The sequence below is a fragment of the Drosophila guanche genome, unplaced genomic scaffold (genome assembly GCF_900245975.1).
Source record: "Drosophila guanche unplaced genomic scaffold, DGUA_6, whole genome shotgun sequence".
NCBI classification, from domain to species: domain Eukaryota; kingdom Metazoa; phylum Arthropoda; class Insecta; order Diptera; family Drosophilidae; genus Drosophila; species Drosophila guanche.
In genome coordinates, this window is record NW_022995747.1 from 925,826 (window position 1) to 949,959 (window position 24,134).

A 24,134-nucleotide genomic window follows, 5' to 3' on the forward strand; every position below is an offset into this window, starting at 1 on the left:
TATTTGGCTTTTATTTTCGCACATTTTGCATAAATTAAGGTGCCATGTCGCTGCCGCCGTTGCTGCTGCTGTCTCCACTGTCGTTTGGTAGTCGCCCGCCGCTTGGGTCCCGGGGTTCAGTTACCAATTTTGTGTGCAGCTGTTCGGGCATGGCGTAGAGGCAGACGCGGACTCCGAGAGACAAACAAACAACGATCATCGAATGGAAATTGCTACAGCAAAGAAAAATCCAAATCCCAGGCGGAGTACCATTATGTGTGCACAATTAAGTGGAGTGCTGAAGGTGGCGCTGGTGCTAGTGATGGCCTCGCCACCAGCCAGTGAAAGTGCCAAGCTGCCGCCGAAGCGCCAATATCCCGCTGGCGTGGACTTCTTCGAGCACGAGTTCACCAGCGTCGCAGCAGGTGAGTGGCAGTCCTTTAACCCTTAAAGATCTTGCCCTTAATTTCGTATTTTTACTTGCAGACGAATACGATCCTTTTGGGCCGGACATTGGAAACGATGACCTGGGCATCGATGACCCGGAAACGATGCCCCGCCTGTTCCAGGGCGACATAGCCATCGATCCGTACACCTACATAACCCTGCGACTGGGCGTGAATCCAATGCGACACCCCAAGCGCCTGTGGCCCAACGGCACCATCCCTTTTGAGATCAGTCCGCGCTACGTGAACGAGGAGCGTGAGGCCATTGTGCAGGCTCTGAAGACCTTCAACTCGCTGACCTGCATCCAGTTCGAGCCCTACGACGGCGAGGTCGAGGACTATCTGCTGATCGAACCACCCGAGGAGGGGCCCAAGGGCTGCTGGTCCTACGTGGGCAAGCGTGGCGGCGAGCAGGTCGTCTCGCTGCAGCGGCCGGACGAGACCAGCGCCCACTGCTTCAGCAGCGAGGGGCGGATCATGCACGAGCTGATGCACGCCATTGGCATCTACCACGAGCAGTCGCGCGCGGATCGCGACAACTTTGTGAAGATCCACTGGGAGAACATTGTGCCGCGTTTCAGAAAGAACTTCAAGCTAATATCGCGCAAGAAGGGCAAGTACGCCTTCGACTACGACTACAACTCGGTGATGCACTACGGCGAGTTCTACTTCAGCAAGAAGAAGGGCCAGAAGCCCACCATGACGCCGCTGCAGCCGGGCGTACGCATTGGCCAGCGCAAGACCATCAGCAAGATCGACTGTCTGAAGATCAACGAGCTGTACGGCTGCCTGCAGGGACGGCGGGCCAAAATGTATCGCGGCTTCTGCCATCTGCTGGGATTGTAGTTACGTGGAGAAGGGAACTCTTTATATGAATCACATTGATTTGTTAATTTAATAAACTAATTCGTAGATTTATAATTAATTATCGCTGTGGAAATCGAGCCCAAAGGGTTTCTTTTTGTTGCGAAATATGCAGGGAACATCTTCAACCGGTTCCTTGTGGTGCAAAGAGAAAGTCCTGCAAATGAGTTGAAGCGTGTGTATTATGCGTAAGAGCAGTGCTGCGATGTCCACTTACAGAAATAACTTTGGAGTTTGGCTATATGTGAAGCACTGCAATGCTTTTGTGACATTTCCCGCGTTGCTCTTCCTGGTCCAGTGCATCGAAATACATTCGTTTTATCTGTTCAGGCTGCTGCAAAGGCTGTAAATTGTCAATTGTTTCAGTCTCTATATACACACACACCAACATACATACATACATACAAAAGAGAACACTGCTTACCTGCACACGAACAGCAAAAAGTAGCGGGAAAAACGGGCGGGAATGCACTGCTTAATCCAATTACTAAACCTAAACTAATCCTCTCTCTCGCGTGCTGCTTTATCAACAAGATCTATATAAACTTCCTTTTTTATATTATAATTTATTTACGATTTTTTGTGGCTTTTCTGAAGGTATACAGTTGTTGTTTGTTTGTTGGGGAGCCTTAAAACTACGCAATTATAGCTAAGGAGTGCCAGCCTGGCGACGGTTTGGTGGTGCCCGCATAGTGGCGGGCCCTAAACCCTGTCCAGTGCCTCGACCAGGACAATGCTGTTGCCGCGGATGACCACCATGCCCACGTTGTTCTTCGTCTTGTCTTTGCACTCCTCAATTGTGTCGTCCAGCACCACGTTCATGAAGGGGTCGAATCCACGCAGAATACCAGTCACAGCGCGTCCGCCATTGAGTTTCAGCATCATGCGCTTGTCCATGTACTTTTTCAACTCTGGGGGATGTGCCTTGGACATTTTAAGGTAATATTTTTAAATTTTCCAAACAATTTGCAGACAAAATGGTGAAGCCGGCTACACGCCGAAAAAATGGTACTAACGCGTAAATCTTAACCCGTATGGCGAATGTGGTGTCATACGACCATAATACCATGTGTATTTCGTATTTCGTATTTTTGCATATCCATTTAGGAATCCATTCTAATTGTCTGTCCAAAAATCTCCAGCGAAATTTGCCCGAAAGATGTTTACAATATATTAAACATTTCAATTGCAGACAGATGGTAAAACTCAGAAATAAGTCGCCTTATTCATCTTAGCTTAGTTGGGTTAAGGTGGTTGTGTGCATGGTATATTTTTGTATTTTGTTGATATTTTAGGTATTTTGTAGGTATATTTCGGTATGTTTCTGAGAGTCAGAGGGCACTTTGTCTACAATTCGCGGTCACACTGCTCATTTCCACTTTGGCGAGGTTAGGTAAGACACGCGCGTATTTTTCTCTGCTGCGAAAGAAAGTGTAGAAAATTAATTGTGCAGAAAGTGTTGTACTAGTCAAGGGCACTTTTCAGAAATATGCTCAAATTAATGCAATACGTGACGCGAAAGTCGTGCGAGAGCATCGCACGGCCGGCGTGTAGTTGGCACAACTTATTGATTTCACCAAGCAGTGCGGAAAAATGTATAACGCAACGTCGCCATTTTCTTTTTTCCTCGACCAACAGAACGACCAGCAGCAGTTTCGCTTTGCTCTGCACAGAACACCCACAACAGTTCCACGGGAGTCCGAGTAGTCCCAGTCGCCAGGAGTCGAGTCTATCCAAAGTAGTATTACTACCCAGTATCTCCCAGGCACAGCAGCGTGCGTTTCGATTGTCACCCAGACGACTTGAAACGTCAAGAACATCAGCAGCCCCAGACTCTCTCCCAGAAGCAGACGAGCAAGACACTGTGTCCAAACGTGCGAGGAAATCGCCTTTTACTTATCCACACGAGAATACAGAGGAAATCAAAATTGAAGGAGTAATGTAAGTAGAATCCGCCAGACGGCGAAATGATTAACAATAAAATCGCTTATGAAACGCAAGTACAGAGCAGCTGGGCCGCTGGTTTTTTCCGCCGCCATTTTGCTTGCGCTCGGCGTGCTCGTATATTTCTGTACACCTACGAAACGGGCTGTGATGAGTAATTAGGTGCGGGCTGCGCTTGAAAAGGCAGCGAGAAAGAGCAAAGACAGCAAAATGTGAAATGTGAAAACGGGACAGAGGCCAAAGCAAGACAAAGCAAAAACACATGGTCCGATAATTTAGACAGTGGCCCCCCTCTCTCTCTCTCTCTCTTATGTAGCCATCCGCAAGCAACAACTAACTGGCAAGAACGACAGCGCACGTCATAAAGAGAATTTGCTTGATTTGTGAAACGTGTCTTTGCTTCGTTTGCTTTTTTATAGCATTTTAATTTGTCTGTATGTTCAAACACGAACACGCACACACACAGAGAGCTTGCGGTAGTGTGAGTGAGGGTCTCTTGCCTGTTGACGGCGGGCGGCATTTTTCGCGTGCTTCGACCGCATGTATAACAGTTTCGTAGCACAGTCGGCGGCTGTCACTGACTAGCTCCGTCCCGCTCGCACGGCCTGCTTTCCGTTTGCCTGCTGTTTCGTTTATGCGCAGAATATATCTAGATATCACTGTATGCGAGTTTTTACAATGTGTGCACGTGGTCGAAGATAGTTTGATGAGAAATTGCGCAGAGTTGTTGTATTATCTCGCTATCTGCGATGTTACTTAAAAAGATAAAGACATCAAAATATACTATATACACGTTATGGGCCACCGCATGAACTCTCGCTATTAGTTTAAAATGTCAAATGACGCCAATTGATTATGATGAGCCCTTTCCGCCTGCGATGTGCCCTTTTGCATGTCACAAAGCGACAGGTAGACACACAGCAAGTCGTTCCCCCCGTAACCCGTTCGAGACATTTGGCTGTCTCATAAACGTTCGGAGCGTTCCGTTTCCGCTCTGCTAGTTGGCCAAGTTGGCGTGCCAGAAGCCTACAAATGAACAGACACAGCACCAGCTGAGGGGGGGCCCAAATTGACAGGGCAATAGGCAGGCCAGGATTGGAGTCTAGTCGAGTCGAGGCAGTCCTTGGGTGCAACCCCACATTGATTAATGTCAGAGGCCCGTAAACATTTGTGTTTGCGCGAGGCTGGGGGCGGGGACAGTCGTTGTTTAGTTGAGCAATCGGCTTGTGGCATGGGGTGGATATACTACACAAATATGTATTGGGGGAGATGTTGCATGTTGTTGTCAATCAAATTTGCTTTACTGTTTGTATTATCCGAAATTTATTTAATTTCCATAACACGCAATTAGTTTTATTTAAGTTTATTGCGGTTGTCTCTCTCGCCGTCTCACTCTGGCACAGGCCCGGTGCCCCAAACTAGCGTAACTCTCTGTCCGCTGTTTAGCGGCTCTTTAACGACAGACACAGAAAGGCAGAAAGAAAGAAAGTCAGAGCCAGTCTCAAACGTCTAGCGGCAGCATGCGAGCAAAGTAAGACCCGCCAAGCCTTCACTTTTCCACAAAGAAATACTTAAGAAAAGAAACGAGAAAATGATGCAACTGTCAAGGAAAATATGGAAAATTACTAGCCCCAAAGTCGCGGAGCGTAAACCTTGACTGCGAAGAGCCAGATACAAGAGAATGAAATTTCTTTTCTTGAGCCTTCCTTTCTTAGCCAGCAAGAACCTCGGGACCTAGCCGTTAATTCATATTTTATTCCTTATCTTTTCATCTTGCAGGGCACCACACGATCGTGATTTCGGTCAAAATGCACGCGGCCGCGGTGACCGCGGTGGCGGTGATGATCGTCGCGGCGGAGGTGGCGGCGGTGGAGGATCCCGCTTTGGCGGTGGTGGCGGCGGCGGCGGTGGCGATTACCATGGCGTCCGCAATGGACGGATAGAGAAGCGTCGCGATGATCGCGGCGGCGGCGGTGGTGGAGGCGGTGGAAATCGTTTTGGCGGCGGTGGCGGTGGATTCGGTGGCGATCGTCGCGGAGGCTTCGGCAGCCAGGATCTGCCCATGCGCCCAGTGGACTTCTCCAATCTGACTCCGTTCAAGAAGAACTTCTATCAGGAGCACGCCACTGTGGCGGCCCGCACGCCGTACGAGGTGCAGCGTTATCGCGACGAGCACGAGATAACCGTGCGCGGCCAGGCCCAGAATCCCATTCAGGACTTCTCCGAGGTATACTTGCCAGAGTACGTGACGAAGGAGATCCGCAGGCAGGGCTACAAGGAGCCAACACCCATTCAGGCGCAGGGCTGGCCCATCGCGATGAGCGGCTCAAACTTTGTGGGCATTGCCAAGACCGGCTCGGGCAAGACCCTGGGCTACATTCTGCCCGCCATTGTGCACATCAACAACCAGCAGCCGCTGCAGCGCGGCGACGGACCCATCGCCCTGGTGCTGGCGCCAACGCGTGAGCTGGCCCAACAGATCCAGCAGGTGGCCACCGAATTCGGTTCGTCCTCCTACGTGCGCAACACCTGCGTCTTCGGAGGCGCCCCGAAGGGCGGCCAGATGCGTGATCTGCAGCGCGGATGCGAAATTGTCATCGCCACACCCGGACGTCTCATTGATTTCCTCTCATCGGGCGGCACGAATCTGAAGCGCTGCACCTACCTGGTGCTCGACGAGGCCGATCGCATGTTGGACATGGGCTTCGAGCCCCAGATCCGCAAGATTGTCTCCCAGATCCGTCCCGACCGACAGACCCTCATGTGGAGTGCCACCTGGCCCAAGGAGGTCAAGCAGCTGGCCGAGGATTTCCTGGGCAACTACATCCAAATCAACATCGGTTCCCTCGAGTTGTCGGCCAATCACAACATTCGCCAGGTGGTCGAAGTGTGCGATGAGTTTAGCAAGGAAGAAAAGTGAGTTTTTGCAAGCATTGAGGAATCAAAAGTGATCAAAAATTAAACTTACGATTTTGCTTAGGTTGAAGAGTCTCCTGTCCGACATTTATGACACCAGCGAGAATCCCGGCAAGATCATCATCTTTGTGGAGACGAAGCGACGCGTGGACAATCTGGTGCGCTTCATTCGCAGCTTCGGCGTGCGCTGCGGCGCCATTCACGGCGACAAGTCGCAGTCGGAGCGTGACTTTGTTCTGCGCGAATTCCGTTCGGGCAAATCCAACATTCTGGTAGCCACCGATGTGGCGGCCCGTGGTTTGGGTAAGTTTCCGCCATAGCGCACAGCACACCGAATCCTCTTGTAGTTTGGTCAACCCACAACAAAAAATGGAATGAAAGAAAAGGCCTTAGGCCGCACACACACTTATGTAGACACACACATACCAGTAGGGGTAATTGCTTAAAATCATTCACAAAAGAAACTTCACACCTAATAGATCATTCATACATAAAGACACACCCACACACACGCATAAGCGAATGTTAATCCTCAAAAAGAAACTCCCGAATCGTAACTCCCAAATTCGCACCCAATATATATCGTAACTATCGCGCCAAAATAACAGTTACTAGTCTTAATGCCAATCAAAGAAAAACTTGAATAATCAACTTGAACTTTATTCCACCCCCCTTACCCACACCCAACCCCCAAATCCATTCCTTGCACCCGGCCCGGCCCGACCCTTGCGAAAATATAACAAATATGCATATGTACTGTGTACTGTTTGTTATACGTGTTATACGTGATGATCTTTTGTGCGTGTCTCTCTCTGCCTCTTTCTCTCTCTCTCCCCCACTCTTTCTGTTTCTTTCTCGTTTACAGAGGCCGCCGATTGTTGTAGTATGATGGGGATGATAAATGTGATAAAATGAGAGCGACCCGTGCTGCGACCATTGCGAGTACTCGTAACTTGAGCGACTTTTGCCATCATCTCTATCTCTCTCTCTCCACTGAGAAGACTTTGTTTTGTTTACTGGGCAAAAGGATCTATGAAAGTTGCTGACGATCGAGATTCGTTTCGGCTTGTGGATGCGCAACGACCTATTCCCCACCATCATGCATCATATGTGGCCTCTGCAGTCTGTATTGAGAAAGAGTTTAACGACCAAGTCAATCAATCAATCAATCGACAACAACAACAATGCAGCAGCTCCAGGCAAACCAACACAAACCAATCCAACACTTTGCCAGCAGTTAGCAGTTGAAGGCGGCGCCAGAAAGACAGGCGACAAAAGACATTCCAGAGGCTGCCCAAAAACATCGACGGCTCCCCAGACCAGTATCAGCAACACGGTCACCCTGCCCTGCCTGCCTGCCTGCCAGTCCTGCCCTGACCTGAGGATGCACCACCAAAAGCAAGCAAAAGACACACACACACGCACCCGAACACCACAACACAGGCACAAGCGAACACAAAATCAGATTAGATCAGATTCAATCCGATCCTGAGCGCTCATGCCACCCCTCCACACAGACACCAAACAAGCAAGCAACCAGCCAACACCCGCCGCACTCGTAGTTGCTTGTGGAAAGAGAACACCGTACTACTGAACCATGATGAGGAGTGTTGTGTGCGGGATTGAGTGAGGGAGCGGAGTGGAGCAAAATGTGTGGGGCTGATGATGTGTGGTCCTCGTCCTCGTCGTCACTGCTGCTGCTGCTGCTGCTGCTGCTGCTGTTGAGTGCGCTGCCTGACTGCCCTGCCTGTGACTATGCCTGCACCGCGCCGCCGTCATCGTCAATGGTGTGGTGGCGCCTGCTACTGGACAGGCGGCTTGTTGTTGTGTTACCGTTAACTCCCCCCCCAACTAGCGGCGCTCCTCCGTGCTGTTCCTCCCTGTCTATGCGGAGGATGCGGTTGACGTTGCCGCTGCCAATGCTGCGGCTGCCTGCCGGTGCCGTGGCCATACTGCCGTGACCATGGCCATGACAGTTGCTGCCGTTGGCGTTGGCGTTGGCCGAGCGAGCCTCTCCCGCCAAACACACACCTACACACGAGAGAGAGTACAGTCAGCACCGGCTGCTACTGCTTCTCGCGTTATATAAGAGAGAGAGGCGCGGCGCACGCGGCTCAATGCAACAAACTCTCGCCGCTCGCTTCGCCGTGCGATTCTTTATTTTGTTATTGGGAGAGTTTGGACCACGAGCTGCGCGACGCCACAAAAAGCTTTGAGATTTTTGATTGAGAGAGAAAAATTGAGTGAAACAATTTATAGCACCAAGAAGGTAACGTACATTTTGAAACATTTTCTTTTTTTCTAAAACAAAAAAACAAACAAAAATACATACCCAACAAAAAGACTTTCACTCAACCAACAAAACAAAAACAAAAAGTATTACGCTAAAGTCCAAAAAGAAAAGTAAAAAAAAGACAAAAACCAACCTTAAAAAAAGAGAAAAAATTAAGTGTGTTCAAAGTGTAAAAAATCTCGGAAAAAACGCTACAAATTGTTGCAAGCGATCTGCGGCTAAATACATTTGGCAATTTGATAAACTATAATTATTACCCCCCGTACCCCTTATTAAACGCTCTGCCTGCTCTGCCTCCCAACCAGCTGTACCTGACTCGCATGTCTAATCCTTTTGCTTATTTTTGCTCTGACCAAATGCAGATGTGGATGGCATCAAGTATGTCATCAACTTTGACTACCCACAAAACAGCGAGGATTATATTCATCGCATTGGACGTACGGGACGTTCGAACACCAAGGGCACATCCTTTGCCTTCTTCACCAAGAACAATGCCAAGCAGGCCAAGGCGCTTGTCGATGTGCTCAAAGAGGCTAACCAGGTGAGTTCACTGAATACTGAACAATAAACAAATACTAATCTTTTTCTTTCCTTAGGAAATCAATCCTGCGCTGGAGAATCTTGCCCGCAACTCCCGCTACGACGGTGGCGGTGGACGCTCCCGTTATGGCGGTGGTGGCGGCGGCGGCGGCGGTCGCTTCGGCGGCGGTGGCTTCAAGAAGGGCAGCATTAGCAATGGTCGCGGCTTTGGCGGCGGCGGCGGTGGTGGTGGCGGCGGCGGCGATGGTGGCCGGCACACGCGCTTCGATTAAGAGCAGACAGAAACTAATTAGAAACAGGAGATTTCATCAGTAGCAAAAAACAAAAAACAAAAAACTAAAACAGCGCTAGGCCCTAAGTTAAATTAAGTTTGTAGCCTAAGTTTAAGTTTTTCGTACTTTTCATCGCTTTGTGAGGAAAGAACTAATACCCCCCATACCCCTAACCGGATTTGGACTAGACTCTCAGCAACACAAACTACCCACACATTGAACATAGCGACTTTATGTTTAAATTTGATTTGTGAAGTGTAAATTATTTGTCGCTGCCCCGGCCAGACCTTTTCCAAACTGAAATTGAAACTGAAACTGCAGCAGAAGGAAGCGCCAAGCCAACAAAACTCTTAACCAATTTTCAAATATGATGTGATAATTTCTTAATTTAATGCAAACCAACGTATCACTAAAAACTAAACCAAGCAAGAACGAAGCGCGTTGTGCAGGAAGGAGGCTGCCGCTGCTGCAACAGAAGGAGAAACAGCAGAAGCAGCAGAAGGAGGAGGATGTAAAGGAGGAGAAGGTGGAGAAGAAAGTGTATGGATCATTCCCGTCTGTCCCATTTGATGACAATGAGCAAAGGCTGACAATCCGCTGTAACTGGCGGCCTTTGTTTGATAAATTCTTCAATTTACTTTTTGGAACATTACTTTTGGATACCTTTTTATGGCACAACCAACCAGAGAGGAATGAAGGAATAAATAAGAGAACAGAAAACATAACATAAACACAGAAACAGTAACAGTAACACATTAAACACTCTAAAATACAAAAGAAAAATCTGTATGTACAAGAACAAGAAGAGAGAGACGAGAAATTTCTCACTTTCATTTTACTTTTTTGGAAAAATAATAAACGTGTGTGTATACCTACTACTACTACTACCTAAAAAGGAAAGCAACTGCAAACAATGCACTTTCTGGGTCTGGGGGTTCAGTTAATGTATTAAATTCAATTAAGTTTTAAGCTTCGACAAAGGAAATTCCATTCCGCCCACGGGCATGCCCATAAAAGTACCCACAGGGCGGGGAGCAACCCAATCGTGATTGCAGAATTTTCTACTCCTCCACTCTGCTCTCTTTTCTCATTCTTTTTTGGCAGACATCATTAAGTACTATGGCACTTGGGACACACTGGAGCAGTGTCAATAGCAGCGAGCTGCCCGCTCACCAGCCACCACCCCTGACAGCGACAGATAAGAAATATCTCCCTGGTCCTAGCTGGCCGCCAACCGTGTCTGACACCACATTTAGACGCAATGAAGCCAATTCACTTTCGACTTTGGACGGTTGGGTCGAAATGTTGCCTTTGGTCTGTCGCCTGTCGTCTGTCCTTTCTCTTTTTCGTACATTGCTCTCATATTTCTTATGACAAGTTTGGTCCTGCAGATGCTTGCCTTGGATAATGATGCTGTAGGCGACGTGAATGTGGTTGGATTCGTGGCACTACGGACTGCTGAATGGGGTTGGGAGGGAGGCTGGTCGCGTACTTGCGGTTGCGGTGTGGCCCAAAGTAGAAGTCCAAGAAGGAAGTCATTTGTTAAATTGCTTGAATTGGGTAATGTTTAAGTGGAGAGGAAGGAGCTGGCAGTGGGGCAATTGCAATGATTGGACTGATATGGAAAAAACCGAAACAAGTTGTAGGAAATTTTGTACAACATTTTGGTTGGGGAAAGTTTGCTAGTGACGGGTCAGGGATGGCTTTGAAATTGAATGCATAACAATACATATTACATAATATTATGTAAAAGTTTATGCATATATACATTAAAAGTACATACAAAAATGTATGAGAGTTTAATTAACTTTAAAATGACGTAAAAAATATTTATAATAAATCTTTCAGCTCGAAACTTGTACCCCGAATTGACGCATCTTTTACGCAACTCTTCAGGTTCCCATCCATCATACAGTACCTAATTATCAGTCGTGTAGAAGCAGTCCTACAAGGGTCTAATACTTATAATTGTGATGAAGAAATTTCACTTGAATCGGAAAGTATATTACCTAATCTCTTGTTGTAATTTAAGACTAGGATTACTTAGTCTGCAGCCTCCCCTTGCTGGCTGATGTGATGGCACTCGGTGGAGGCATTAAGCAGCCACACAACATTTACTCCACGCACACACTCAACGGCGAGGAAATTGCCTACAGAGAGAGCGAGTCCGTGTACACCTCGCTGCATTCCGTGCCACATTAGGCTGCTAGCTTTGGCTCTGGCTCTGGCTCTGGCTCATTTTCATTCTTATCCCTGAGACCCTGCCACTTAACCGAGAACGAAGCAGGTCACTTGCTTTCACTCGGATTACAAAGGAGATGCCACCAGCATAAATTCATTAAATTTGCCTAATTTCGCACACATGGGGTTGGGGTTGGGGTTGCTGCTGGAGGGGGCGTGGCAAGACAACCAGTTGAGATTCATTGATTGTATTTACAACTCCCGCGACAGCAGAACCCAGGCACATCCTCGCTGCTGCGCTCCGCTTTGGCAATTTGACGCGTTATCACTTGTGTTGGAGTTTGTTATCATTAAACTGGCGCCAGCTGATGTACTTAAGCCAAATCAAAACTCAAGCCGCTCGCGCTCAAGTTCATAAAATCCACGCCCAGTCGGGGCCAGGCCCAAACGCTTCTTCTACACACATAAAACCGCCCGCACGCACATCAAGCACGCCTTAACTAACATCGAGGCGAGGCAGGGATCGGGATCTGGGTGCTGGGTGCTGGGTGCTGGGGGTCGCTTGTTTTTGACAACTTGGGAATAATAAGACATTAACTTCATGCACATCAAATACTTTATTTATGGCCGTCTGGAGTGGGTGCATGTGTGCCAGTGTGTGCCTTGGAGTCTGCTTCCTTGAGGCACTTCAAACGACTGACTGGCACGCCCAGCCAGCAGCCCACATCCAACGACGTCTTTGGATCTCACCAGCGTGCTCATAATTTCTGTTTGGGTCCCGCATTTCATCTGAGGGTCTTCCCTCTGCCTGGCTGCTTGATTTTTAATTTCGGTTTTTCTCTTCTTTCTTTCTTACATATATAATTTTTTTTGCGCCCTCTCTGCTGTCTGTTTATTCACCATAGCGCGCTGCCTGTTTGGCAAATTAAGTGCAATTGCTTGAATTTAATTTCATGCAAATAAAAGTTTTGATTAGACGCTGCCACAGAACCCACACACACAGAGAGAGAGAGAGAGAGAGTCTCTTGTGCTGCTCCTCCTCTGCCACATGTTCGTAATTAGGCACTTGGGCCATGCATGTGTTCCCGATGGATGTGCTCCGTGGAAGCCGCCTACGTGTCAGCCCAAGTGGCGTATGCGTAACATAAAACGAATGAAAATTCACCAAAACATAAACTATATGAGCCAAGCGCTCTGATCGTAATAAAATATGGCAAAATGAGGCCGACTCTCTCTCTCTCTCCTCTGCAAATTATTTAATTTTGCAGCACTTTTCGGAGCATAAATAAAATTTGTTAAAGTGCCAAATAATTAATAAATGAATTGCCGCTGCTTAAGCCCAAAGGTTAAAGCAGAAGGAAAGGCCTTAAGGGTGGTTGCCTTAGGGCTGCCTTTCTCTGGCATTTAGTTTTAGCCCAAAGTTGCGACAATTTGTGTCATATTTCTCTCTGCGCACCGAAAGATAATTCAATAAAGTGTGGGCGGGCGTAGCGAACCGAACCGAAGGGAACCGAACCCCCGCCCGATGCCTGCATAATGATGTCGCAGCATATTACATATTATGTAAATATGAAATTCAATTGTTTAAGCATTTAGCAGGCTGCATAATTTATTAAAATGGGACACCTGACGCATGCCATGCGCCGGCAGTCGGTCCAAAAAGAGGAAAGCTCAGGGCTAGGGCTGATGGCTGCTCCTGCTCCGGCTCCGGCTCCGGCTCCGTTGTTCCCTGTTCCCATCACGTTGACGTCTATTGGCTTTTGTTGTGCACGAGGCGCATGAGGCGTTGTCGTCCTCGCTGTCGTTCGCTCCTGCCTGACAGGAATATAAACAGAAGGGCGCAAGGCTGCTGCCTTAAAGGTGGAGAGCAGAGCGAAGGCCAGGCCACTGCAAGGACTGCATGCGGCGTTGAAATTGATTTTTAAACAGCCAAGCAGCCAGCCAAGACGCAGCTCATGTCGTTAGCAAATCATAAAAGTGTGGACGCTGCTGTTGCTCCCCCTCTGCTTTTTCCCCCTCTAATAGTTGTTGTTTTGTCATCGCATAATGAGGAAAGTGCTGGGAGCTGGGAGCTGGTAGCTGGTAGCTGCTTCCTTCCCCCCCTGGTGGGAGTGGCGCTGCATCTGACATTAAGTAAGATGGATGGCGTTGACGTTGCGTGCAGCATTTAGCGCTGATCCCCTTTGAGTCCATATTGATGCCAGGGCCAAAGGCAAGGCGAAAATTCAATTTGACTTCGAGCGACTTGGCTGGGGTCAAACTTGATGCCTGCTGATGACTTGATGACCCGTGTGCAACTTCTGACTTTGCTGCTAAATTAGCGTTGCAAATATGCAGTGCTGAAGTTGTTGTTGCTGCTGTCACGTTGTCGTTAGCCAACTGATTTTCCATATTAAAGTTGCAGCCAAGTGGCAGGTCTGCGTCCCCTGTTGTTGCTGGACGCGTGCTTTTATGCAAGATTTATAGCTATTTAAACGACGCATAATGTGTCCTGGCTGCTGCTGCTGCTGCTGCTGCTGCAGACACACCCCAAACCCAACCCTCCTTAAGATATACATTCTTGACAACGTGTTCAAGTGGTTAACCCACCACCCACCACCCCACACACCCCACACCATGTGCAATATTTTATTTACATTTTTCACTCGTCCTCGTCTGCGTCTGTACACTCGCGCTGAATCCTTTTGCTGCTGCTGTTGGCCTCCTGCTGTTTGCTTTTACTGCTCTTCTGCTCTTCTAGCCTTCTGTTTTTTGCTTTCCTCTTTTATTTACATTTTGTTTTTTTCATTTTTCTAATGAGCTGTAATTTCTTCTTTTATTTGCAGGCCGTTATGCGTACGTACACAAACAATAAGCTGGCAAAAGGGGGCAGACGAAAAAGGGTAGGGGCATGATAAAGGGCAAGGGGAAGGCAAAGGGGAAAGGGGAAAGCCTCTGCGCTGTCTGTGGCTGTCTGAGGTGTGAAAAACACTTCTAATATGCAAATGGCTTTTCGTTTTGTTGCTTTTGCCAGCTGTGCCTGTCTGTCGCCGTCTGTTGTGTGTCTCGCACTCAAGGTTAAGGCGGTTTAAAAATAGTAATTACAAATTTTAATTGCATTCCAATCAAAAGACAGGCACACGCACACGCACACAAGCATGGCAAACAGCGTTTCATTACATCCAATTAACTTTTGTGCATTTTTGGGTCAAGTACAGTGCGTATCACAATGCCATAAAGATTTAAGCAGAGAAAATACTCTCTGGCTGGCTGCTGCTCATCCTTTGTAAGATAATTTCCCCAAGCAGGGCACTCTCGAGTGGTCTTTTGCATAGCATTCCTTGAAGGTCGTTTGGCTTATTATTTAATTTTTGTTTGTGGCTTCGCTTTGTGGCTTTTGGCTCTCAGCTCTCAGTTTTCTTTTGTTAGCAAACACACAAATTATCTGCATTGCATTTTGTTATGCAGAAATTCAATTTGCTTAACATTTCATTGGCAACAGAACTTCTGGCATAGCAGCAGCCTTAGGGGGGCCACTGGGCACTGGGCACTGGGCACTGGGCTTTGGCGTTTTGCTTTGTGGTGCTCGAGATTCCGGCTGCTACTGCAGACAGAATGGCCTCCAGTCAGGATGGTTGCTGGGGCACCCAACGTTGGCCTCGGTCGACTACTCCATTAGCCTTTGGAGTGTAAAATTGTGCAAACAATTTCAATTATCCCCGAAGACGCGTTGCAGACGCTGCTTGTCAGTCTTGCTGGGGGCCAGAGATGACAGGCAGCCAGCAAGCAGGGAAAATATGTATGTAATAATAGGGCCAAACGAAAACAAGCATTTTAATGGCCCTGGACCTAGAGGTTGTCTTTTTTTTGTATTCGCGAAATTGGAGCAACTAAAATGTAGCGCGGCAATTGACTTCAAGTCCTCGGCTGGGACAGGGATACAGTTTCGGTTTTGGGTCTTGGGTTAAATTTAATAAAGCAGCTCCAGCTGGATTTGGAGCAAAAGAAGGAAGAAGAAGGAGGCTGGCCAAATTGGGGCAACCAACTCTTTGGCTGGCCAAGTGAGTGAACTTTAAGTAAGAGTGGGGCCACGGCACAAATTGCAAGCTTATGGCCAATGAATGCAAGAAGTTGCACACAGCAGCAGCGGGAAGGCGATACGAAGCATCTTGTTGGCCAAACGGAAGATGAAGAGAATATCCGTGGCAAAGCAAAAGTAAGAGAGAGAGAGAGAGAAGACGAAAACGAAATACGCAGAGCCGGAAATTGGCGGCCGCCAATGGCTTTAAAGACTCGGCATGACTTGGACTTGTGCTGGCTCCGGCGCTGGCCACTTTTGTTCCTGCATATCCTTCGCGTACATATAGATTCTGGTTCTTTTGCCAGCTGGCGGGGTTTTCATTCAATCATCCATTTATTTTTTTGACCATTTTCCAAGACAACTTGGTGGTCACGTTGCTCGTCCGCCCGCCCGCCCGTCCGCTCGTCCGCCCGGCCATTGATGATGCGGGAGAGTGAGGTGGCTGGAGGGAAGCGGCGAAGAGTGACTGCGAAGCGAAGTAAGAAATGCTTTCAGCCGGAAGCTGAAAGATAACATTGTGTGTGAGTGTGTGTGGCAGTCTGACGCTTTGTATATAAATGCAAGTAATGCGGAAAATATGAAAAATGTTTGGTGAATGTAGTAAAAGAAAAGAAGAAGAAGCAACAACAGCAGCAGTAAGAAAAGCCCTCTACAAGCAAAACATAGGGGAAAAATATATATTTTGTGCAAATAATAAAATACCATTACAAAGTGGCATGCGTTATAATTGAAAATAAATATGGCAGAAGAAAGTGGTTTCTTCTGCTGCAAAACAAATGCGAAATGAATAAACTGCCTGCAGGAAATAGTCATGCAACTAATTGATGACGGCTTTCATTGTGCTTTTATTTGTCTCATGAATGGCATCCACTGTACTGGATTGACTTAAATAGGATTGTCTGGTCATGCAGTCAATTAACTGTTTAACAATTTTCACACATTTACATACTCTTCTCCCACACTCTCTTGCTACGCAAAAGCAACAAAGCAAATGCGAACCACCCTCGGCTGAGTATTCCGATTCCAAGCTTCTGTGTTTTTATTGCATTTTGCGCGACCTTTTCGTTCGTTTGCTTTGCGCCTACCTGCGCGCAACACAAACAAAACTCTGCTGATACCGTTTCCAGGCTGCTGTGTTGTTGTTGCATTTTGTTGAGTCGCTTGCTCCGTCTTTGGATCGTATGCGCAAGTGAACCTTTTTTCTTCATCTTCTTTGCGCCTACCTGCAAGCAAAACAAGCCACCCTCGCCTGAGCCGATTCCAAGCTGCTGTGTTGTTGTTGCTTTTTTTGTGAGTCGCTTGCCATCTCCCTCGTGCACCGCAGCACAAGCTCTATCGCAATTCTTGCGCTATGCTTTTTTCGCTCTTTCAGCAACACTAACAATTGCATTGCGAGATGCTCTCACCAAATATGGACAAGCACAATCATGTTCGTCTCCACCGATCACAAAGAGAGAGAGAGAGTGAGTAAATATTCGACTCTCAAAAACGTTCTTTCACTGCCGTTTAACAAGCTTAAAGGAGAAACTTTCTGTGACGGCGAAATTTTGGCAGCAGGTCCTTTAAGGTTTCTGCTGCTCAGAACTGACAGGGCTTCCAGCACCGCATCCATTGTGTCTGCGTAGGTCTGCCTAGATGTAAGTGAGATGAACAAGAGGGGGGCACGTGGCCGGTGGCAGGTGGCACATGTGGGCGAAAACGAACAAAGGAATGAAGCCTTTCTGAAACAATCGCGAGAAGTAAAAGGTGGGCGGTACTTTGGGTGCCCCAAACTATATAAATTCCACGGTGAATAGACAGTTGGAGGTATAATCTACTCACAGTTTGATCTGTTGCACGTGATTAGGTCGAGTTTGGGGCGACAAGTCAGAGAGAGTGCCTAAGTGTAACCAATTAATTTCCTGCAGCTGTTGACAGGTATCCAACAAAACGGTTGGCTCACCCAAGCTCACCCCAGCACTTGCTTGCATAACAAACAAATTATCCAGGCTACCGGGGGTCCAACATAATTATGAGCCTAAGCCGTACGGCAGAGCAGACCAAAGCCAAGAGCCGCCTCCTCAACCGTAGCCGTGCCGATACACAAAGCTTTCGGCGAATATCCAAACCCAAAAGCCCAATTTCTGGCACATAATTTACAAAAAAAAAAAAAAAACAAGAAAAGGAATGAAAGAAAAATCGCTTTCCAATTGTGTGTGTACGAGAGTATGCCTCGGCCGGAGGGTTTGAATTGCGATTGCGATTGCGATTGCGATTGCTATTGCCATTGCCATTGGAGTTTTGTATTGAGGAGGAAGGTGCTATATATTCTTACTTTACCAGGACACCCTCACACCCAGCCTCTGCCTCTGCCCCATCCCAAGCCATCAGAGAGCAACATCTGTGCTGTGTTTTCGGAGGCGCAATGGCAAATGAAAATTTGAAAATTATTGCAGCAGCAGACGAGGCGAACATCGAAGGAGCATGGGGAATGGGGAATGGGGAATGGAGAATGGTCGAGGTGGAGGCCCAAAGGCGGAGCAGCGGCACCATCATTGAAATGTTTTTGGCACTTTTGGCGTGAAGTTGCCGTTGCCGTTGTCGTTGCTCCCGTTTGCCGTTTCTGCTGCTGCTGCTGCTTCTTCGGCTGCCGTTATGATTATTATTATTATTGGCAGCGCCCAAAAAGCCCCACCCCTTAGTCCAATGGGCCACCCGGAACAACAATGCATGGATGAATTCAGGAGTAATTTTCCGACTCGACAAGCGACAAACGACAAACGACAAATTTCTTGCCTCGTCCTTTCAACACTTTTTGGGGCCACACGGGTTTTTGCCACTGCCACTGCCACAGCCCTGCTGCCGCTTTTGTTGCTGCATTTGAAATTTATGACTTTTTGACTATTGGCAACAGATTGTGGAGCGAGTTCATTATTTGGCTTGGCAAACTTTTGAATTTTAATTTGAAAATTATGCCCCCATTCCGTTTTAGCCATTTTAATGAACCGTGCCCCCATTTCGATGACGCTTTCTTTTTAATGGCGTATGAGTAATGTGGCAAAAGGCTCCTTTGGCCCCAATTAAGTTCGTAAATAAATACAACCTCCTACTTATGCTCGTTAATAGAGCGCTGCCAACAAAAAGCATGTACAATGGCAAATACAAGTGTTTTTCACGAGCACTCACAGTGTGGACACTAAACACTGCACTTCCCGGACTCTCCACACCCCCAGAGGCGTCAAGTGTGTGTGCTGTCTGCCATGCGTGCTGTGATTTGCCAAAAACTAAAGCAAAACTGTACGTACACTCTTGTGTGTGATAACTGAATGCTCTATTAAGCTGATTTCACATAACTGAAAGCACTCACACTTTGGTAGAGTATTCCTCTTGGCTGGCAACAATGTTGTTGCCATATTTTACAGCGGCAGCAGCGGCAGCAGCGGCAGCAGCAGCAGCAGCTCGGGGCAAAAAAATCGAGTTAGTTGGCAACATTTATGCGCGTTTCCGGTTGCAATTGTCACGGGACACGACAAAGGGCAGAGGGCAGAGGGCAGAGGGCAGAGGGCAGAGGGAGATTGCACTTGGGTGGGCGGCACATAAAATATCAAGTTTTATGCATTTAGCCAGCCATGGCACCGGCACTGCCTGCCTGCCCTCGCTGTGCACACACAAACTTTTAATTTTATTTCGGTCTCTGAGCGGCTGCTGAAATACGAAGCCAATGCTGCAGCCGCTGCAGACTTCAGTCCGACATGGGCATGAGCCTTAGCCAAGTCACAAGTCCCAGCCACATTTCGAGCTGTCTATCGAGCATTTTATGGGCATTGGCTGGAGTCCGAGTCGTAGTCGGAGTCCGCTTTTGGCTCTAATTATATCAAAATGCATTGACAGCTTTCACCATGAATGCAACTTTGTGGCACATTTATGAACGTAGATTGTGATGTATGAGCGGCACCTGCCGCTCTGTATCTATGTGGCTGCATTCAGAGGGCGCCGGGTGCTGTGGCAACTTTGTTGGCCATCCACAAGCAGCGCCTGATTGAAGCCCATCGGCTCAGTGGCGATTAAAATGCAATAATAGAGAAAATCAAAAACTTTTCATACTCAATATTCAGAAAATTGTTTGTTCAAACACACACAGCAAAAAATATTGTAACATGGCCGCAAATGTGTTTTTCAATTATCACCGGGATTATGTTAATTTGAGCGACTTTCCCCCCTGTACACCCCGCTGCCTCAACCGCAACAAATCGGCGTTTTATGTGCATTTGGTAAGCAGATTTTACAGCTTTTACACATGTTTCGGCATCAATTTATTGTTCAGCGAGCGACAACGTAGATGGTGTGGGGAGATGGGAGCACTGGGACTGGGTGTAGCCGCCGTGATAAGAGCGTTACTTGATGTAAAAGTCAGGGGTTACATTTTGCACAATCAATTATGGGATTATTATTTATATTTTTAATAGGGTTTCTTTTTAATGAAAAGTACTTTGTATCTTTTTTATTAAACTGCATATCGAAATTGCAAATCTCACAGAGTAGCTTAGCAGTAAAGGCTGAATTTGCATGTGTCGCTGTTTGTGTAGATATCACAACAAAATCATGATATTTCCATTTGCTTACCATCTTGGATCAGTTTCCAGCACTCTCTCCCACAGCAGCTTAGCATCAAAGAAGGAATTTTCGGTAGAAATCTCACCGCAGTTATCTCGTTTGGCATAGAGTTTTGGGTTCAACTTCAGCCACTAAATATTACTTTGATTCGACTTGTGATGAAAATCTTTTTCAACTATTTTATTACCAGTCAGTTTGCACCAACAAAAGGAAACTTTTCGCAGCGACACAGATTTCATTTCCATTCCATTTGGGCATAGTTTTGGAAGGGAATTCAATGCTGGGCTAGTTTCACTAGCACTTTCAGCACGAAGAGCTCGTCATTTAATTACAATGGCCAAGGCATGGAATGGAAATGGAAATGGAATAGGCATGGAAGTGGCATTCCATTTGGCCAGCAAATATGCTATGCGAGAGACTCTCCGGCTACAGTTTGGCTCGTGCACACATAAAAGTATCCAAGTTTAGGCAAATTAAATTACATACTTGAGTGGGGGGGGGGGGGAGAGAGTCCTGTGCTAGACCAGACACCAAATCAAAGATGCGGCAATGTGTTAACCATGGCCGGAGAGAGCTACGGACGTTTCGAATTAGTAGACACAAATATCTTAAATTATTTTGGGAACGAAACTTTTACTCGGCACACTTTGACACATTTTTGGTTGTTGTTGCTGTTGGCGTGGGTGGAGCTGTGGCACATTGGTGACGCCCCCGGGGCGGTAGCATTGAATATGGAGTGGACAGACGAAACGGAATGGACCCGGGCACGTTGGGATTGTTTGATGCTTTTAGCTAAAGGGCCAATATTGATTTCGATCTTAATTAACTTTGGCACATTTGCAGCAGTCGCCCAGTCGCACAGTTGTGTTGCTTGTGCCAGCAACCCGAAAAAAAAGAGAGCCAGAAAATAGAAGTGAGCAGCAGAAGGCCGCAGGTAGAGATACACTAACAGAGCTTAGGGTATATCATTTACATACAAATTTAAACTTTTGCTTGAAGTAAATAGTTCTAAGGGAAGCTCAAAAATTGCTCTACTTATGGCTAAGCTGTGGAGAATGTTTGATAGAATTACTTAATACACTTTTCATAAGCTCTCTTTGGCATTCGTCATACCCTGCTGGCAAGTGTATTCCCCCCTAGGGTATCCATCGCCTGTTCTACATTGCCCACACGGAGTGCTTTATTTGTGCTCTTGTTTTCTTTTCGGGTTGCTCCTTTTGCTAATTTGTTTGTGTCGACGTCTCTCTTTTGCGCTTCATCTCCAGCTCTCTCTCTCTCTCTCTCTCTCTACCTGCTACCTGCTACCTGCTAGCTATTTGGTTTCGCTTTCACACAGCCTCTGCCGCCGGTTCCAATGGGTGTCAACCCTTGCAAAAAAGTTTATGCTGTGGCGACTGTGTGGTCTGCTCTGCTCTCTCCGCTCTGCTTCGCATTCTTCTCTGCTCTGCTCAGCTCTCTGCTCTGCTTGCTGCTCTGCTCTGCTCTCTTATTGCCTTTGTGTGTTTGTTGCTGTGTGCGCCTCAACTTTTGCCATTATCAGTTTTTACCAGGCCCTCTGATATGGTATTTTTTGATTGGTTTTACAGAGACTTCAAGTGGCGTTCGCTTTGCGTTTTAATTGCCAACTGAAAATTGTTGCAACACTTTCTGTCAGTCTCTGGTTGTGTGTTGGGCTAGAAAACAAATTTAAGCAAATATTGTTCTATGTGGCACTGCAGAGCTCAAAGAGTAAGGAGTTGTTTTGGTGATGATTTTCTCTCTCCTCTTGTGCACAGCTGCCAAAGAGAGGCAATTCCAATCAGTGTGTAGGCCACTTTTTTCTTTGTTAACAGGTGGATAAAGCACTTCCATTTCGGAGTTCAAAGTTTTCCTTAAGGAACTTTATACTCCCAACTGCTGTTCGGTCTATTATTAATAGCTAAATTGTTAATTAAAATCACGTTGGCTGGGGCGCCTGCTTTGATGTGACCTTAAGTAGGTATTATTATAAGGCATAAGGCCAATACCGGTGGTGGGGGGATTGGGTACTTCGCGTTGCGTATTTATTTAATTACAATTGGGGGCAACTTTCAACTTGAATGGCTGCCCCCCGAACAAAAGCTCAATGAAAAGGCATTTAATAATAATATTAGTCAAATGCTGATGGCTGAGATGGCTGCTGGCTGCTGGCCGAGTTGCCAGGCGTTTAATTAATGAAAACATTTCGCGTTCGCGTTGCATGGAAATGCTTTAAGTGCTCGGGCGAGGGGAAGGAAAGTGAAAAGTGAAACTGAAAGGAAGAAAACACAACGCAGAAAAAAATAAAATACATCTTTCAGCCAGCACAAAACTTTTAATTAAACAATTTCTGGCCTGGCAACGCCGAAAAAAAAAAGAAGAAATTTCAACCAGCGAACTTCTAAGGACAAATTGCATAAAAAATGGAACAGCAACCAGTAATGGTTGGCGCATTAGACAGTCCGCCCAGCGTTTAAATCTAATTAAATGGCTGACTTTTCCGTCTTGTTGTCCTGCAAAAAAGGAAACCAAATAAATTTCGGTACATGCTCGTACGAGTGCGACTGTACCGGGCATAACTATGGCAACAGATGAACGAAGATGGAGAAACTGTAAGTCGGGCAGAAGCAGCAGCAGCAGCAGCAGCAGCAGCAGCTTAAAGCCTTGAAAGAAACGAAGGCCAGGCCTTGCAAGTTGACAGAAAGTTTTAATAAGGCACAAAAAAGGAAAAGCAGAAGAACAAAAAATTAACAAATAAAATCCACAGCAAATGGCAAATTCTAAGAGCGGCCCCCAACGAGCAGTGAACAAATAGAAAACGCAGCGAAACTCTCTCTCTCTCTCTTTCATTCATTACAAAACATTTTCTGGGGCAGCTCGTATAATTAGAGTTTACTTTTTTGTGCCCCTGTCCGCGGCAGATAGTACGAGAAAAACTTTAAAGGTAAAGTCTGCTTTTCCTGCCATGATTTTCCGAACCCGCGAAGGATGGGCTGGGCCTGGGGCTGGGGCTGGGGCTGGGGCAGGGCTGAGAGACGCCACAACAGAAACAGCAGCCATTAAATTGACATCGTTTGCATTTATTTGGTTTCATGCCACTTTTCTTCTCGTTTTTTTTTTTTTTTTTGCCCTAACATTTTAGCATAGAAATTCGACAGGAGGGGATGGGCATGGCACACAAAAATTTCCATAGCCTCCGACCGCGTGGGCCAAACCCTTTTGATGTAACCAAGCTTTTGACTTGCGAAATCAACGCCACAATATGCAAAAAAGGTCCAAAAATCCAACCAGCCAGAAGCCAGCATCCAGCAGCCAGCAGCCAGCATCCAGCAGAGGACCAAGATGGTTTCGCTTACGGGAAAACAAAAGGCAAACGCTGGCCTGGCTCTCCAGCTGCTAGCTGCCAGTCTCCCCCACTGCTATCCCGCTGTGCCTTTTGCTGCTTGTTTGTGGCCGTGTCATTTTTACAGACTAAATTAAAATATCTGGCCGAAAAAAAAAACGAAATGGCGGTCTAATTTACATTTGTAAAGCAAATGCCATGCCATGCCATGCCAGAAGAAGCCTTTTTTTTTGAGCCAAATCTTAATCACTGTCAAGTTCAAACGCCCAAAGCTCATGAATATCAATGACACAATCCTGAGCAAGGACACTTTTAAGCGTTTTCAAGCCAGCAAACCCAGCTACCCGGCTCAATCCTTGGACTCTGCTCAGTTTAGCGTATCGCAATTTGAGAGTGGCCGAGTGTTAAATGAATTTTTTGCATATATTTATTTGCAAATTCCAATTTTTTATTCACCTCTCAACTTATTTGCCGTTTGACAATTTTATTTAATAAAAATAAATTAAGTTTACTTTGTTTGCGAGTGTGTGTGCGATGTGCACATTGTGCATGCCCGGCAAATTGAATGCGCTTGTAGATTTTGCTCTTAATTAATTTTTAATGGTACACAAATTTCATGTATTTATCAGCAAAATTTAATACCAAAATGCATAACGCTAAATTGTGCCAGCCAAGTGGTCAGAAAATGAGGCGAGCCAGAAACAGA

General features: G+C 46.8%; 3 protein-coding genes across 6 annotated transcripts; 2 read left to right on the plus strand and 1 right to left on the minus strand.

Annotated features, from left to right (window-relative positions):
- Window positions 1-83: 83 nt before the first annotated feature.
- LOC117582738 (low choriolytic enzyme) lies at window positions 84-1,283 on the plus strand. The gene is made up of 2 exons (XM_034270672.1): window positions 84-404; window positions 466-1,283. The coding sequence occupies exons 1-2, from the start codon at window positions 203-205 to the stop codon at window positions 1,269-1,271; spliced, it is 1,008 nt and encodes a 335-aa protein (XP_034126563.1). The 5' UTR covers window positions 84-202; the 3' UTR covers window positions 1,272-1,283.
- A 552-nt stretch (window positions 1,284-1,835) lies between these two features.
- LOC117582739 (probable small nuclear ribonucleoprotein G) lies at window positions 1,836-2,299 on the minus strand. Its single transcript, XM_034270673.1, has one exon. The coding sequence runs from the start codon at window positions 2,220-2,222 to the stop codon at window positions 1,992-1,994; it is 231 nt and encodes a 76-aa protein (XP_034126564.1). The 5' UTR covers window positions 2,223-2,299; the 3' UTR covers window positions 1,836-1,991.
- A 326-nt stretch (window positions 2,300-2,625) lies between these two features.
- On the plus strand, window positions 2,626-9,676 carry LOC117582737 (ATP-dependent RNA helicase p62). Of its 4 annotated transcripts, XM_034270670.1 has the most exons (6): window positions 2,626-2,682; window positions 2,928-3,230; window positions 5,013-6,149; window positions 6,214-6,452; window positions 8,805-8,983; window positions 9,039-9,676. In XM_034270670.1, coding segments are annotated over exons 2-6 (1,773 nt in total). In that variant the 5' UTR covers window positions 2,626-2,682; window positions 2,928-3,228; the 3' UTR covers window positions 9,255-9,676. The 4 variants fall into 4 exon arrangements, with proteins under 4 accessions (XP_034126561.1, XP_034126559.1, XP_034126562.1 ...); XM_034270668.1 differs by lacking the exon at window positions 2,626-2,682 and having other exon boundaries at window positions 2,764-3,230; XM_034270671.1 differs by lacking the exons at window positions 2,626-2,682; window positions 8,805-8,983; window positions 9,039-9,676 and adding exons at window positions 4,585-4,764; window positions 7,015-7,314 and having other exon boundaries at window positions 3,092-3,230.
- Window positions 9,677-24,134: the final 14,458 nt, after the last annotated feature.

Bases quoted from the DNA above. Each gene is read 5' to 3' on its own strand.
- LOC117582739 (XM_034270673.1), bottom strand. From the start codon at position 2,222: ATGTCCAAGGCACATCCCCCAGAGTTGAAAAAGTACATGGACAAGCGC.
- LOC117582738 (XM_034270672.1), top strand. From the start codon at position 203: ATGGAAATTGCTACAGCAAAGAAAAATCCAAATCCCAGGCGGAGTACC. The intron at 405-465 runs GTGAGTGGCAGT...TTTTACTTGCAG, and splicing joins GTTCACCAGCGTCGCAGCAG to ACGAATACGATCCTTTTGGG.
- LOC117582737 (XM_034270668.1), top strand. From the start codon at position 2,779: ATGCTCAAATTAATGCAATACGTGACGCGAAAGTCGTGCGAGAGCATC. The intron at 6,150-6,213 runs GTGAGTTTTTGC...GATTTTGCTTAG, and splicing joins GAGTTTAGCAAGGAAGAAAA to GTTGAAGAGTCTCCTGTCCG. The intron at 6,453-8,804 runs GTAAGTTTCCGC...GACCAAATGCAG, and splicing joins TGTGGCGGCCCGTGGTTTGG to ATGTGGATGGCATCAAGTAT.